This window comes from Saccostrea cucullata, unplaced genomic scaffold, assembly GCF_032062105.1.
Source record: "Saccostrea cucullata isolate Sc308-1 unplaced genomic scaffold, CSIRO_AGI_Scuc_v1 ctg715, whole genome shotgun sequence".
NCBI lineage: Eukaryota > Metazoa > Mollusca > Bivalvia > Ostreida > Ostreidae > Saccostrea > Saccostrea cuccullata.
Window position 1 is genome coordinate 141429 of NW_026921595.1, and position 15948 is coordinate 157376.

The 15948-nt window shown below is 29.9% G+C and overlaps 1 protein-coding gene across 1 annotated transcript; it reads left to right on the forward strand.

Moving 5' to 3' along the window:
* The first annotated feature begins 1834 nt into the window (after window positions 1-1834).
* LOC134260415 (uncharacterized) lies at window positions 1835-15219 on the forward strand. Its single transcript, XM_062742978.1, has 10 exons — window positions 1835-1927; window positions 3302-3356; window positions 4931-5022; window positions 8600-8815; window positions 10247-10381; window positions 10551-10682; window positions 11079-11123; window positions 12510-12630; window positions 13490-13583; window positions 13956-15219. Exons 1-10 carry the CDS (start codon window positions 1900-1902, stop codon window positions 14274-14276), a joined length of 1239 nt encoding a protein of 412 aa, XP_062598962.1. The 5' UTR covers window positions 1835-1899; the 3' UTR covers window positions 14277-15219.
* Window positions 15220-15948: the final 729 nt, after the last annotated feature.

Sequence of the window (15948 nt, forward strand, 5' to 3'; positions counted from 1 at the left end):
AATGAATGATTCTCAAATCACAAAGAATGTTGTATCGGTATAACAAAGAAAAGCTACATATATACATGTATATAGATTTTAATAAAAATGCTAATACGTATGTATCTATTCATGGAGCAAGAAATATAAGATGTGAATATTTTTTTTAATTATGAGATTGCACAATCAAACTGATATTTCAGTATACAAATAAGAATATGAAATCTTTACAGATGAAACTCAGACAAGATTGTGTATATCTTCCTCATTTCATTGTTATTCCATATATTTCCTCATTCATATCCTTCTTTCTTTCAATTTTTTCATTTGTACTCATTCTTATCTTCCATGACCATTTTGAAAATTTCTATGACCTCTGACGTTTCAGGAGCACGTGTGTCCTCTGCTCTCAATTTGTAAATGTATTTTTGTAGCTTTCTGACTGGTCGTTCTTTTAACACGTAAATGCAACAAATTGCAACACATTTCCTCACTAAGATATGATGAATGCAATATGAATTATTAAACTGTTTGATTGAAATAAATAAAATATAAACTTTATCAGTGTCCGAGGAATATCGACCAGACCTCAAAAGTAAGAACACCGGAACAGTTTTTTTATGATTTATAATTGATCAATTCAAAATATCTCTTTACTTGTTCACTTATATATGTACAGATTTATGTAAAATTTATAAAATAGTTTAAGTTATGTTCTTTTTGTGGCGTTTAAATGAGATTATATTTAACATCTGCATGAAAGCAACATTAAAAACAATCAGAAATCGAAGTTTTATGCAAAGTCGATGCTGAAATCATGTAAAAGTATCATATGTGCTTGATCACAGGTTAATATTCGTTGTTTTTGAGTTACATGTTTAAGATGCAATTTCATATACATTGGTTTTCAATACTTCTCCGACCACGAAATTAAATCCCTAAAGAGAAGTGAATATCAATGCTATAACATTTTAATAAAAAGTACAAGTAATTTAAATAAATTACATTTTTTCAGAATAATTCATCACAATATAGCTTCGTGCCTATATTGTTTCATTAGAAAAAGGGCTACCTACTGACCACAAGAATCCATTGTTTTGCGTCTTCATTAAATATAGATCTACTTTGTGTATGCATTATTTTAAAACAATAACAGTCTTATTTATGAATCACTATGCCTGTCCTATGGCAGTATGAATTTTTTTCATGCTTGATATTTCAGTTAAGCACACAAGAATTATTTTACATTCTGGAAAACGAGATAAGGTTGCTTTAATCATATGTACAATTGCACAACAATGTTGCCTCGAGTGTTTATCTATAAATAATAAGCAATTCATTTTCTCATCTCCCGTGGGAATCCGGGTTAGAATAGGTCCTCAGTACCCCCTTTCTTGTCGTAAAAGGCGACTAAATGGGGCGGTCCATCGGATGAGACCGTATAAACCGAGGCCCCGTGTCACAGCAGGCTAGATATGGCACGATAAAGATCCCTCCCTGCTCAAAGGCCAAAAGAGCCGAGCATAGGCCTAAATTTGCAGGCCTTCATCGGCAATGGTGACGTCTCCATATCAGTGAAATATTCTGAAGAGGGACTTTAAACATTATACAATAAATCTATCAATCAATCAATCATTTCCTCGTCTGCTTTTTAATGGTCACTACATAAACATTTATGCTATTTTTTTTTACATGACTACTTGACCCAGAAATATATTAGTTAGATTGTTAAAAATTTTCACCCCAAGACGTCATCTCTATTCACAACTTTAAGAGAGTCAACAACACAGATACTTGTATTTGAAGCAATCCAAGCGATGATTCAGAAAATTCCATTTAAAGTGGCATACTTAACTTAATCCACATTTATATACATGTATAAGGATTTTTACACAAGGAAGTTGTTTGTTTTGAAAGAAAATGACAAAATGGAAGCATGTTATTGAATGTAAGTAAATATATTTATTTATTTCTGCTTTTAGATAAATATTTTGCTCTTATCTTATAATGTTTTGGCAAACTTGCCGTGTGGATTAAGGAAATACACGTATTACTACAATGATTTGAGATGACACTGTCATATAGAAAATACATTCTGAAAAATGTTGAGAAAATCAGAAATTCTTACTTTTTCTGCTACATCCGTACAGCTTAAGGAACTCACATGACATATAATTATGTTTATGTTAATATAATATTATATTATATAAGGAGATTATTTTCGTAGTTTTCATTGGCCGAAAGAACGACACGTGATATTCCTCCTTTTGCGATAGCGACGTGAAAGCACGTCCGCGGAAAATAATATCGCACGACAAACCGTTCGGTTGCACTGAAGTTACGTAGAACGTGACGTCATAATGTTTATGTCGGTGCATTCACTTTGTGAGATTATATAATATAACTATTATGGACTTCAGTGGAGGTCAATATGTGGTTATAAGGACTCATGACGATGGATATTGACCTCAGACACAGAAAAAGATAGCGACCCCGCAGGCTCGGTCGCCCACATGTATTTAAATTGCCCACATGTATTTACTTAAAATTGACGGACTTTAAAAATAAAACCTACAATAAGTTAACTTAAGAAAACCCTTCACCCTCATGATATGCATGATACTAATACATATATAATTATGTTATTTACGTTCAAATAATTTTTTACCACGATATTTTTCTTGAAAAAAATCACACGTTTGTTCTTATAATTTATCTCTTTATCATTTGTATAGTCGGCACTTTTTTCTATTGTCTTTATGATTATGAAACGTATTAATTTCAATGGGGTGTGTAATTAAAATGAAATTCTAATTTTAAGTAGAACAAATTGAATTATCTTTTTTTAAAGATTGCTTCTCTAAACTTATAAAAAACACTTTAGGCTAAGATAATCTATCTAGGCCTTAAATCTTTAAGCTTCCAAAGACTTGTCTCTTATCAAAGCTTCTAATGCTTTGAATTTTTGAAAAGTAATCTAGATATTTAAAGTAGATTATGCAATATTACTAAGATCCCCTAAGGATCATGTTGAGAAATATTGAGACACATAAGATATATATAATATTATGTGCAGTACGTATTCATTCAAAAGCCCACGAGATTGTTTGATATGATGTCTAATTGTTTTTCTTGCAATAATCAGATATTGATTTGTGTTTAACTAGAGATACCTTGTTCTTTTTTATTTGAATAAATTTTTAAATGTTACTAAGAACTTGAAGAGCCAGAGGTTGGATAGCAGGTGCCTCAAGCAAACTGACTTAAATGGTATTATCGTCTTCCATATTGCAAACATTGAAAAACAATTTTTAAATTTCAGGGTTGCTTACCTCTTTGCTTTTTCATGATGGATATTCTGCGTTCAACATAAGCAGGTATGTACATGTTGTAAATATGTGTAATCAGGAATTTTGTATATTTCCTGAATTATAGGAAATACATGAAATTCCTTTTGTGCTTAGGAAATACGTGAATTTACTGATTTTAGTAAGGGAATACACTTACTGAGTTTTTTAAATACGTTTTACAAGTATTAACTGACTGTGTTTTTGTGAGATAATCTAAAATATGAATCATAAAGTATGAATAGATGCACAGTATATTCAGTGTTTATATTGGTAAGCATACCTTGTGAAGAAATATTATTTTGAATAAACCTTTATTTATTTAAAGTTTTCTTTTAAAAACATTACTTGTGAATATTACCAAAAAAAAAAAAAAACAAAAACAAACAACTTTATGATATACTGCTTTAATTTTTCTCATAAAGTATAATGATAAGTTAGTAAAGACTAGTTCAAATACATCATTCGGTTGTCAAAAGCTCCAAAATAAATATATTTCCATTTCTATAATTTTTTTTTCTCTGTGATAACTGTTTAAAAGTTGGGGAAATTAATTTCTTGATAATTCTGCCGGAATGTAAATTAGGCAGGTCGATAGGTCAGCAGCTAAGGCAAATCTCGTGCGCATATGTCTCTGTGTCTGACGCTAAGGAGGCCAAATATGCATGTAAATCTCGTGCGGCTGCCTTTGTGTTTGACGTCAATGTGCAAGGACTATTGAAATTGGCATGGGAGTCCTCGTGTAATTTAAATCTATTAGTCTACATTTTTACTGTCTAAGTCTACAATTCTATTTCACAATGAAATGGAAATATAAGGAATCACTGTCTAGTTATGAGAGTATGCCAGGGACATCAACAATAGTGGAAAACATAGGATAATTTTAGCCCGTTATGCAAATTATCCCATGTTTCCCACTATTGTTGATGCCCTGGCATACTTTCAAAACTAGGCAGTGATTTCTTAAACATCCTTATACATGTAAATAGATTTGAATTGTGAATATCAAGGAATCCGTTTTACAAAGACAACACCTGAATGAAGAAACACGAGAAGGGGTTATTATCCTTAGAAATATTAAAAAAAAAAAATTGATGAAATGAAAAAGTTGTATTTTTTTACTTTTCAACACACGTGGTAAAGCATTCTTCCAAAAGATATATTTCTAATGGCTATGAATTTAAATTAGTCAAAATTTCTGTACAAACGAATGCCACCACAGAAAATGGAAACAGCTAAGGCATTCCTTAAGAGCTAAAAATCAACTTCTGGTAATGGAATGAAAATCATTCAACCGTTCAATAGCTGATTTGGAAAAATGAAACATGTCCTAATATCTTTTATACAGAATTATATTCCGTACCTAATTTTCATCTTAAAATTAGGGTGCCTCGTTTCTATTGATTGTGAGTATATATTTCCTTTGTAGTGTATTAATATGACACAGTCATGAACGATATGAATATCCTCAAATTTGATAATTTAGATACAAGAAGGTTTTTTTTTTGTTTTTAATAGCAAAACACAAAATTTGAACTGACGATTAAATCAGCTTCATATAAAATAATATTCAAAAATGACATGAAGTCTTTCTTACTTTTAAGTGTGGTATGCATTGAAAAGTCTTTTGCTTTTGCATTGGGAGATAAAGGATGCAGTTTTACATTGGCAGAAGCTAAACAGTGGTTTAGAGAAGGTAGGTAAATGCTACAAAATTTCATCTTTGTTTAATATTTTCGTTTTTTAACATACTGAATTTTCGCAAATTTGTCCTATATTACATTATCATAAACATTCAGAAAAGTATTGAGTTTATTGTAAAAAGATAATATCATTGTAACATTTGTTTTTTCGAAAAGGATTACAATAAAACAGTAGTTAGAATGAAATATTTCAATAATAATAAATAGGTAAAAGACACACTACTTTTAATCTATCTCAGTACTTTAAAAAAATTTTTATTTGTGTCTGTAATTATGTTTTTTCACCAGTCAATCTATATGCTTGTTTGAAACTTACAACAAATGATGTTATTTGAGGGAGAAATAAACATTTTTTGTTGGTGGAAGAGGGATGGGGGCTTAAATTAAATAGGCAAATCTTACTTTTGCTGTCAAAGGACTATAAAGTTTATACGTTGCCACAGAAATCACTAAAACGTCTCAGATAAATTTTAGACTGATTTTCTAAGTTAATATTCATTAATATTTAATTGCACCACTGTAAATGATCTTTTCAGTAGCATATGTATTAAGGTAGGATTTTTCTCAGGTTTTTGACTAGATAAAGGTTTCATAAAATATTTATTCATATTTCTAATATACATGTATTTAGGTGTACGAGATTAAAAGGCCATATTTTTCATTACTCATTACAATTATACAACTTTAAATGGAAATGGTAAACTGAATTTGAAAACTAACGTGGACTGTATTTTTGGCGGGATGTTGGCGTATGAAAATATCTTCTTTTCTGTCTCTCAAAATTGTTAAATAACAATGAATGTAGTTTTATTTTTTACATAATCAAGGACTTAAAAAAATTCACATGTAAGGTAAATTACACTAAAGTTTCAAAATATATCAGGCCATTTTTTTTATTAGTTGTTTTTCAAGATCGCCGACTTAAAATTTGAGAAATTGAAAAAAAATATAATTTTTGTTAGGCTTTATTTTTTACAATTGAAATTGCCGCTGAAAAATACGAAGCTAATCTTTGGGGAAAAAAATGTGTCACATGCTGCAAAAATGGTGAAGACCATGGAAAGGAGCTTGTCATCAATACAGAGTTTCCAAAAACCATTTGTCCTACTGGCAAAACTGATAGAAAATCGAAATTTCTTAGATGAAATTCACTGTACATCTTGTACCAACGGTCCATGTGACCGACTGGGGTGAAGGCTTGTCCTGGTTAATTAATTGTTCTCTGATCTAATGTGATGTCTTCAATAAATGAAAATTTTTAATACAGTATGCTTCTATTCTTCGTAAATATCCACAGTCCTATCTATTTTGCAATATACTTGACTTGTTTACTTCCAAAATTGATCGTTTTTTCCTAATCCGAATTTCCTCCATTTGTCTGTTAATGCAGAGACGTATAAGAGATAGGTCATGAAGTGCAATGCTCACTGAGAAAACATGATGATGAATTCATTTTTATTTTGAATTTCTATCAAAACTGCTATTTATATATGATTCAAGTGAGAATTAAACTTTTCAATTGCAGTTGCAAGTTAGGCTAGTTGCAATCAGGGACCTAGTGTCTTGCGTGATGTTTTGGGAAAATAGACATGGCGATGAAGGAGTTGCCTATCCCTTTAGTATATAGGTCCCTGTTGCAATCAACTAAATTTTATTAATCAAAAATTAAAATTAATTGCATTACGTAAATATTTTTCACATTAACAGCGAACCATTCCAAGTTAAATTAGATCAAGATCATAACGATCGATAAATCACAACATCAAATCAAAAATTAAAATTACTAATAAACTAAGGAGAACATAGTCATCTTTTTGTTAAAATATGTAATTATGTTAAACTAAAGTAGAATAACATACAAAAAGCAGTTTAATTGCATGTAGAAGTTTTTGAAATATTTAATACTAGTGTTCCCTAATGTACTCTTTTGTAATCTGTTTAGTACAACCACTTTTCAACTGTCTTTTTTTATTTTTTTTCGACCAACAGACCTTATTTTTTCAAAAAAAAAAAATTCTTGAAAAACAACTAATAAAAAAAATAGCCTCAAATAAATATTATTTTCAATACAAAAAATATCTATAAAAGCTGGTAAAGCTTCGAATCTAAGTACAGATTTGAGCCAGAAATGCGTAAAAAAAAGTTTTTTTTTCTCTATTATTAGTAAACGATATTTTTTTTTGTATTTTTATCAATTTGTATCTTTTTGTGTCAACTGTACCATATGTGAAATAAGCACAATTCAAATATAAGAAGCATATGAAAATGGCTAATATATCCTAAAATTTTAAGAAAAATAGAAAAAAATCGGATTGGCCAATATCCATTTTAGTTAAATTATTTATGTCACTTTTGTAATGTCATGTTATAGGCTCTATATGGTTGTTTATTTTTATGCAAAAAGAAAAGCATTCAATCTTTTGAAATGGAAGTAGGGATCACATGATTGGGAATAGTGTTTCTTTTTATTTGTAATGTTCAGGGAAAAGGTGATGACCTTAAACTGACCTTTCCTCTAATATAACACGGTCAAATTTAATCTCACTGATACCATCACTTTGTGATATTGTCTTTTTGATTCTGTTAAAAATTCATTAATTTTTAAATACATTGATTGATTGTATATTGTTTGATGTCCCTCTCGAGAATGTTTCACTCATATGGAGACGTCACCGTATGCCGGTGAAGAGTTTCAAATTTTGTACTTTACTCGGCACTCGGGGCCATTGAGCAGCGAGGGATCTTTATCGTGCCAACGCCTGCCGCTGACATGGGGCCTTGGTTTTTAAGGTTTCATCCGAAGGACCTGCAACTTTCTCTTCAAAGTGCCGAGCGCATGGCGAAGGAACAGTTGCTACCTATTCTATCGACCAGGTCAGTCGCTGCCGAGATAAGAACTCACGACGTCCCGATCACGGAGGGAGCGCTCTACCGATACATGTATGAAAAGAATCGTACCTCAAGCTTTCCTTTTAAGATAAACTGGATTGTTTATACGAAACTGTAAAACAGTAGAAAGCTCAGTTTCATACATGAGTGAGTAACATTTAGGTATGACAGTATTACATTCGTACAAGAGTAAATCAAAACACATTATTCTTATATCTTTTGCATTTGCATTTTCAACTTAATATCGATACAAAATTGCTTGGAAGTGCAAAAGGTTAAAAAATAAGACAAGACAACAATCATTTACATAAAATACTCAACCAATCATTTGACCTTGCAAGACTGAAGAGTGATATTATAAATGTCTTTCTACATCAGATATTTTTTATAGTATATGAAGAATGAGGTGCCGTATTAGTGGAAATTTAAGCAAGACTAAAATTTAGTGGTTTGTCCTCAAAAAGTCGTATTTTATTTGTAATGAGATATAATTTACACGACTGTAAGATGCTCACTAAAGGAGCTTAATAAATACAGATAAACACATTTTTTTAGCAATATACAATTTTAGCGGTTTCAGTACCCTCGATAATAATACCAAAATGAAATCATCGCAAAATAATTCTGCATATACGGTTTTACCATAATGTCTATTTTAATAGTGTTTTCTTAATTTTGCAGACACAAGTTCCTGCACTAGACAATGTCTCGTAAAAATCAACAATTTAGAAGAAAGAGAATCAAGATGGAGTTCTGAAACCAAATATCAATTGGCATTTATAGCTTTAAGTATCAAGGGCTTTATGGATGATTTCAAGAGGATCGAAAGGGAATGCAGATTCTCATATAAAGAAAAGAGAACTTTGGAAATTATTTGCAAAACAAACTCAGAAATATGTAAGTATGAACATTTAATTGAGCAAAAACATATTCATAAACATAAAGTATATTAACTTGCAAAAATTAGTTTGCGATGTTATAAGAATAATAAGATGTTAAAGATGAAATCTAAGTGTTACTATCATCATACAGATTCAAATGTGGCTTACAGATTTTGTTGTTTACATCTAAAAAAAATTTGACAAGACTTTATCAACTGACTCATTGATTTTAGCTAATTCTAATTTTTCTTAATCTTCGCGGATATATATTTCAGATTATTTAGTTAACTTTGTAAAATGTATGATCACACGGCAGATGTGACCGGTCGACGGGATGCTTACTCCGTTATGGTATCCGATCAAGTTTTTGATATTTAAACCTATGTTTATTCTGATCAAAATGTGCTGATATCCCTATTGTTCTAATGAACTTTTTAATTACACCGGTTACTATTTTTGTCTTCATATTTCATGAAGTAAATTACTATAATAAACATGAATTGTACCATTTGACCATTTTTTTTGAAAATTCAATAAATCTTAACACAAAGTAATAAGAAAAGTAATGTTTTGAGTCTGGAAAACATAGACCAGAAAATGGAACAAACGATAGCTTCCTAGCAAAGTGTAGATTGCATTTGATGTAAGTTGACCAAAATGTGCTATTTTTTTTTTACTTGAGAATATTTGTTCGAATATTCATTAAAAACTTTCCCAAGAAGCAGACTCATACAAGATTGTCATGTCAAAATACAAAGATATTCAGACAGAAAAGATTTCAGTTTTGTTCAGACCTTCGCGACGGAAAAAAACTGGAACCGTAATAGGTATTCAAGCTTTTAAATTAAAATTTTAGATTCTTATCTCTTAAAAGAAACGAACAGGAGGAAGGCCATTATGTCTTATTGAACATCTTCATGTAATCATATCAGAATTGTGAAGTTATAAAAATTGTCAAATTTGTCCAAATTATAGACCTTGGGTCAAGGGTGTCCCCAGATTACATGAAAAAATTAAATGTGAATTCATACTTATTTGTATATGAAAATAAAAGTTACGAAAATACAATTATATAATTTCTTGGATGAGAAGATTCATTTTTGTTTAAATTCTACTCAATTGAAGTCTGGTGCTTAAACCGGGAATAATATTTTACAGTTACGGAGTTTTTCCTCATTGTTATGCAAAATTTAACTCGTGCAAACTAAAGCTTTTCCACTTTTACATTAGCTGACGTCTAATCTGGTAACTCTGGATTCAGTATTTGATTGTCACAGATTTTTATTGTAAAAAAATCGCTGTCAATCATTGTACATGCTCGTTGAACAGAATAATTCTCACAAAAAAGATCGTAGATTATAAAGGAGAATAAAGAAAATATCTTAATAAATTTTTGAACAGTTTTTACTCGTATGCAACATATTTCAAATGGCCTTTTTCATTGCAGTAGATATGTCCACAGATCTGTGTACAATAACACAGAATTGTACAGAGGAATCCAAAACGTGTTTATTGAGAGGACAAATTGGAATCTGTATATGTAAACCTGGGTATATAGGATTCGAAAATAAATGTTTACAGGGTGAGTACAAGCAAAGCGCAAAGATATATCTATACAGTTAATATCTGTCCATTTTTTTCAAACTCTGGAAAAAGGATATGTTCAAAACATTTTGACTATTTGTACACATTGTTAGAGAAAAAATCAATGAGTTCAAATTAAATGAAATAACATAATTCTTGTTAATAAGGGAATTTGAAACTAAACGAAACATGCCAGCGAGATGAGCAGTGTTCTGTGGCATTTGGTTCTGTTTGTCTGAATGGCACATGTGTTTGCAGGCCTGGATATGTACCACTGAATGATTCAGAATGTTTTCAAAGTAAGTTATCTTAATCAATTGTATATATCTTATAAAGACATTGATTATATATGTTTATCTGTTGAGTGAAACATTCTCGAATGGAAGGTTAACAACATACAATAAAAAAAATAAATCAACTTATTTTTAGTTATTTTTTTAGTTAAGAATGAAAATTAGCACATCTAGATAGATAATGTTCAAAATACAATACACTGAAAGCATATGAGAGTAGAAAAACACACTTTTTCTTATTATGTCACAATGATATTTCAATTCAGATATATTTATTACAAATTTGTAGAGCCATGTCAAGGTTCCGCAAACCGGTGAACGTCTATGTGCTCATAGGACTCTCTTCTATTTAATGTTGCAAATTATTACTGGTATAATTCAAAGATATCTGAATGATTTCAGCAGACGCAGATGGCAATTCACAAGCAATTATCCAGGACCAAAAAGGTATTCTAAATTCCATTATTAAACTTACCATGCGTTTGAGCTGAAGAAAAAACTATAGACCTATATGTTTTACCTATGTTGGCTGAATTTGATAAATTTTTTTATTCAAATTTATATATTTTTAAAAATATTAAATTCTGAAAATCGAAATTAAAAAAAAATGAACTGGAAATTTATCGAAACTGTACTTAGCTAAAATAAAATATTCCTGCTCACTGATAAAGTTTACATAGTTTTAAAGGACTTACAATGGACACATCATGCATTAAGGTGGAATGCCACACCAACTTTTTATTTTATAGATCTTTGAGTCATCCTTTTAAAAGAAGGGTTTGAGCATTGAAAGGTCGATATAAGCTCTCAATTATTTTATATGAATTTTTTTGTATTTTTTCACAGAAAATGAAAAAAATGAATTACATCCAACTAAGATGTTTTCGAGTTAAATGTAATGCTGTAAATAAATGTATCATATTGATATCTAATAAAATTGTAAAGAAAGGCTGGTTAGACTTTTTAAATTTTTTTTATAAAAAATATATTTATGAAAATAAAACTCATTATTTGTGAATATTTTTTAAACCTATGGTTGAAATCACCGTAAAACTAGTCACAACTGAGGACAACATGTTTGTCAATCATATTTTTAAAAGAAATTGGAATGATATTGAAAAACTTTAGAGAAATTAATTTTTGTAATATTTGGACCAAACCCGATCAAAATTAATACAAAATTAATAAAATGCTAATTTACTACCTCTTCGTGTATTTACAATGAAGAAATTTATTTTATTGTCAGGTTCATTAATGCTTAAATCCTTATTACACTTAATCAGACTAGTGTTCTTGAGGAAATGTATTTATTTTCCAATAAATATACAATTATGGTTGGGATCGGTTTAATTTTGATCGGGATTGGCCAAAATTAAAAAAAAAATAATTTCTCTAAAATTTGGCTATTTCTTTTCAATTTCTTTTATAAATATGATTAAAGAACATGTTCTCCCCAGTTGTGACTGGTTTTAAGAAAATTTTAACCACAAATTAAAAAAATATTCACAAATTGTATGTTTTATTTTCATAAATTTTTTTAAATTTAAAAAAAAATTAATATCGATACAGCTTTTCTACACATATTTTATTAGATATCAATGTGATGCATTCATTTACAGCGAAATTTTTACAAGAAAACGTTTTATTTGGATGGAAATAATTTTTTTTCATTTTCTTTGAAAAAAGTATAAAAAAAAATTCATATAAATAATTGAGAGCTAATGTCGGCCTTTCAATGCTGAAACCATTGTTTAAAAAGGTTGACTCACAGATCTATAAAATAAAAATTTTGTGTGGCATTCCTCCTTGATTAGATTGCCTTACTCATTGCAGACGATAATGCTGTCAGTGTGACTATTGGAGCTGTTTTTGGAGGCCTTATCTTAGGCATTGTCCTAACTATTGTAATAGGAAACATCTATCAACATATTCGATATGGAAAATTTAAAACCAAGTAAAAATATTTTAGTGACTATATTTAACCTTTACTCTGTGTTTGAAATCTTCATTTTATGATATAGCATATTTCTGCCCCTAACATGCAAGATAAATTTTGTTCACATGCAAGATTATAATGTCAACATTCAAGTTAAGATAATTATGTTTAGATGCAAGATAATCATGTTCACATGCAAGTAACAACTTTTTTTCAGAGAATCTGATTTTTATATGGGTTGAATCCTGCACTGAAGCACGAAACTGATATCTCAGATGTAATATGAAATATAATTATCTAGGCTTGCGACTAATTATGTCAATATGCGATCTTTTCATGTCATTGTGCGATTTATTTATGCTAGATATTAATATCAACATTTAGTTTATTTACATGTATGTTAATATGCTTGAACTTATTTATGTTTACATGCCATTTATATTTTAACATACAAGATATTTATGTTATCATGTAAGATAATAAGTTGCATATCAGCATACGTATCTGGCATGTTCACACATTCATCTTGCATAATGACATATTTATCTTGCTTGTTAACATAAATAAGTCGCATGTCGACGTAATTTATGATGCATTTTGCATCTACGATGTCAGATATGAGCGTTAGTAAGTAAATTACTAATTATTACATGTAAATTATGGTTTCTTATAAGATTGGTAACTTGCTTATGAACATCATTAACATTAACTTCCATGTTGACATAGATATGTTGCATTTTACATAACTATGTTGCATGTGAACATAATTTATCTTGCATTTAGGGGGCAGTAATATGCCACCGTATTATTTCTAACATCCCATTCCTATAAATTTAAAAGAGGAAACGCTTCAATTTTTTTTTTTGATGATTTATAGAGACAATTCGAGGGCTGCAGTGTTTAATAATGCTACTTATGAGACTGAAACAGACGTGCTTCAAAACAATCCAACCGAACATCGTATAAATGAGGTAAGAAATACATGTATGCACTATTACACACATTATGTAAAAGTCCATTTGAGCCTCTCTGCTGGTACTTTGGTCTTTTGCATTGTGTCAAAATATTAAATCATAAATGTGTTTTGGTAAAACATTCTCAGAAGTAATTGAACGGAGTATTATTACATGAATATTGAGTGAACAAATATTTATTTAAACTGTCGTGTTTTGATTACTGCATCATTAAATCAAACCTGTCTTTAGAAAATTCATATTTTGGATTTCTGATACTTTTTTCAAGAATCTGTTATTTTTTTTTAGACTCAATTTATATTTTGTAAAGCGTACAGTTACCACTTTAAATTTAATTTGATAACTTTTAAAAAGAAAAATATTTTTCAGAGAAAAGTTGTAAATGTGCTACCTTTTGCTCATTCTGATGATTCCCAGAAGAACGGAAACGTCCAAAAAGATATAAAAGGCTCACCGGAAAATATTGACGTAAATAATGACGTTTACAATCATCTGCATGAAAAGGAAGAAAATTCTGATTTTGTTGAAAATTATGACCACGCCCATGGAAACATAAATCGTGAAATAGAGGAAAGTGACTACAGCAATCTGAATATTGGGAGACGATATATGGAATCTGACGTTTCTGTATCTGAAGATAATTATTATGACGTCAGAGAATCAGCTAGACAAGTGATTATTTTTCACTGAAAAATAATTAAAGAATTTTTTAGAATGGTCACCGTTGCATTTAGAATAGTGTATATCTATTTTATTTATAATGTGTGTTACATTTCATTCAAACTTAAGAAACATTTATTTATTAAATATTGAAAGCAATAACTATTCAACTGCCTCCCAGCACATATCATGATGACGGGAGGGTATATATTAATCTGGATGTCCGTCCGTCTGTTACGCTTTTGGGTACCCATCTCTTATTAACAACTCCTCTTATATCACTGAAAGAAATTTGATGATACTTTCAGAGAATCTTGATAACACATTGACGTTGTGCACCTCTTATTTTACCTTTTGATCCAATACATATTTGGGTTTCCTATAGCAAAACATAGACACGTTCGTTATATTCATATGGGAGGGGGGTGTTTCATTTAGTGAGCTCATTGCTCACAGTACCTTTAGTTTAACCAGTGATTTTCTTTTATGGAGGTTTTGTCGACAGCAAATGCCCAAAATACGATCATTAATTCAGTGAATCCAATCTTGAATCCATTATATATCCCCTTCTTTTCATTATACTTAATATATCCATTGTCCCCGATTATACATATTAATTTCCCTAATGCCAATTTGAATAATGACCTTGATCTACCCCTTATACCACTTTTACTCAAAAGCTGCATATAATAGAAATAATAAACGGATATCAAAAATAGTTAATTACCCAAGGTAAGAATTTTGAATCTGTTTTCAAAATCCGGGGTCATAACAATTTCTATAATCTCTGTAAATAATAAGGACACTCTTTTTAAAGACTTTATACATAAAAAGCTCATCCTTGCCCATTGTCTACCATTTACGTGTAATACAATCTAGTAGTTGCATATCCTTTATGAATATTATAAGTTTATTGATCGATATAAAAGTACTATCTAGTATTATGAATTTAAGATGTCCATTTATTCGTTTTGAACATATTTTATCGTATTAATTAATCATAATTAGTAATACAAAAGGATTCGTCACAAATTCTTGAAACTTGTTATACATGTATATACAATATCTCTGCTCTCTCATTTAAAGAGTTGCTTGAACCTTGATGATTTTCCAAAAGAAATATATTTCATAAGTAAAATACAAACAATTATATCATAGCTTCGGGGCAAAATGGACAAAAAAGACAATTCAACTTGGCAAAGAACTATATGCGGTATATTGCATATATTTGCCCCCCGCAAAAGTCAAATTTTGAAAACCTCCTGAAATGTGCTGAATTTAATAAATTGTATGAGAAATATAAATTAACAGAACATATTATAGTTTCAATGTAGTTTATTCACAATTTTTGCTTTTATGACGTCACAAACTAGTCCGATTTTATATCCTCTTTCAAAAAGAGGAGAAAATTGACAAAATTTCAACACTTTTACCTTGAAATTTATAGAGCGCAAGTTTGTTCAGGGACAATATTGACATATTTCATTGATATTATCATTCTACACATTAAATCAATATATTGATCCTGAACACACATGCGCTCGGTGACTTTTACTCAAAATATCGACGAAATATGTACATTTTTCTCATAAAAAACTGAAATTTACGTCATGTTTGTGACGTCATTACGTACATATGGCGTCATTACTTATGAAAATATTGAGTGCTTTGAAGTCACCATATACTCCCCTGTTTAAGTAGT

Bases quoted from the DNA above. Each gene is read 5' to 3' on its own strand.
- LOC134260415 (XM_062742978.1), top strand. From the start codon at position 1,900: ATGACAAAATGGAAGCATGTTATTGAAT. The intron at 1,928-3,301 runs GTAAGTAAATAT...TTTAAATTTCAG, and splicing joins ATGGAAGCATGTTATTGAAT to GGTTGCTTACCTCTTTGCTT. The intron at 13,584-13,955 runs GTAAGAAATACA...AATATTTTTCAG, and splicing joins CCGAACATCGTATAAATGAG to AGAAAAGTTGTAAATGTGCT.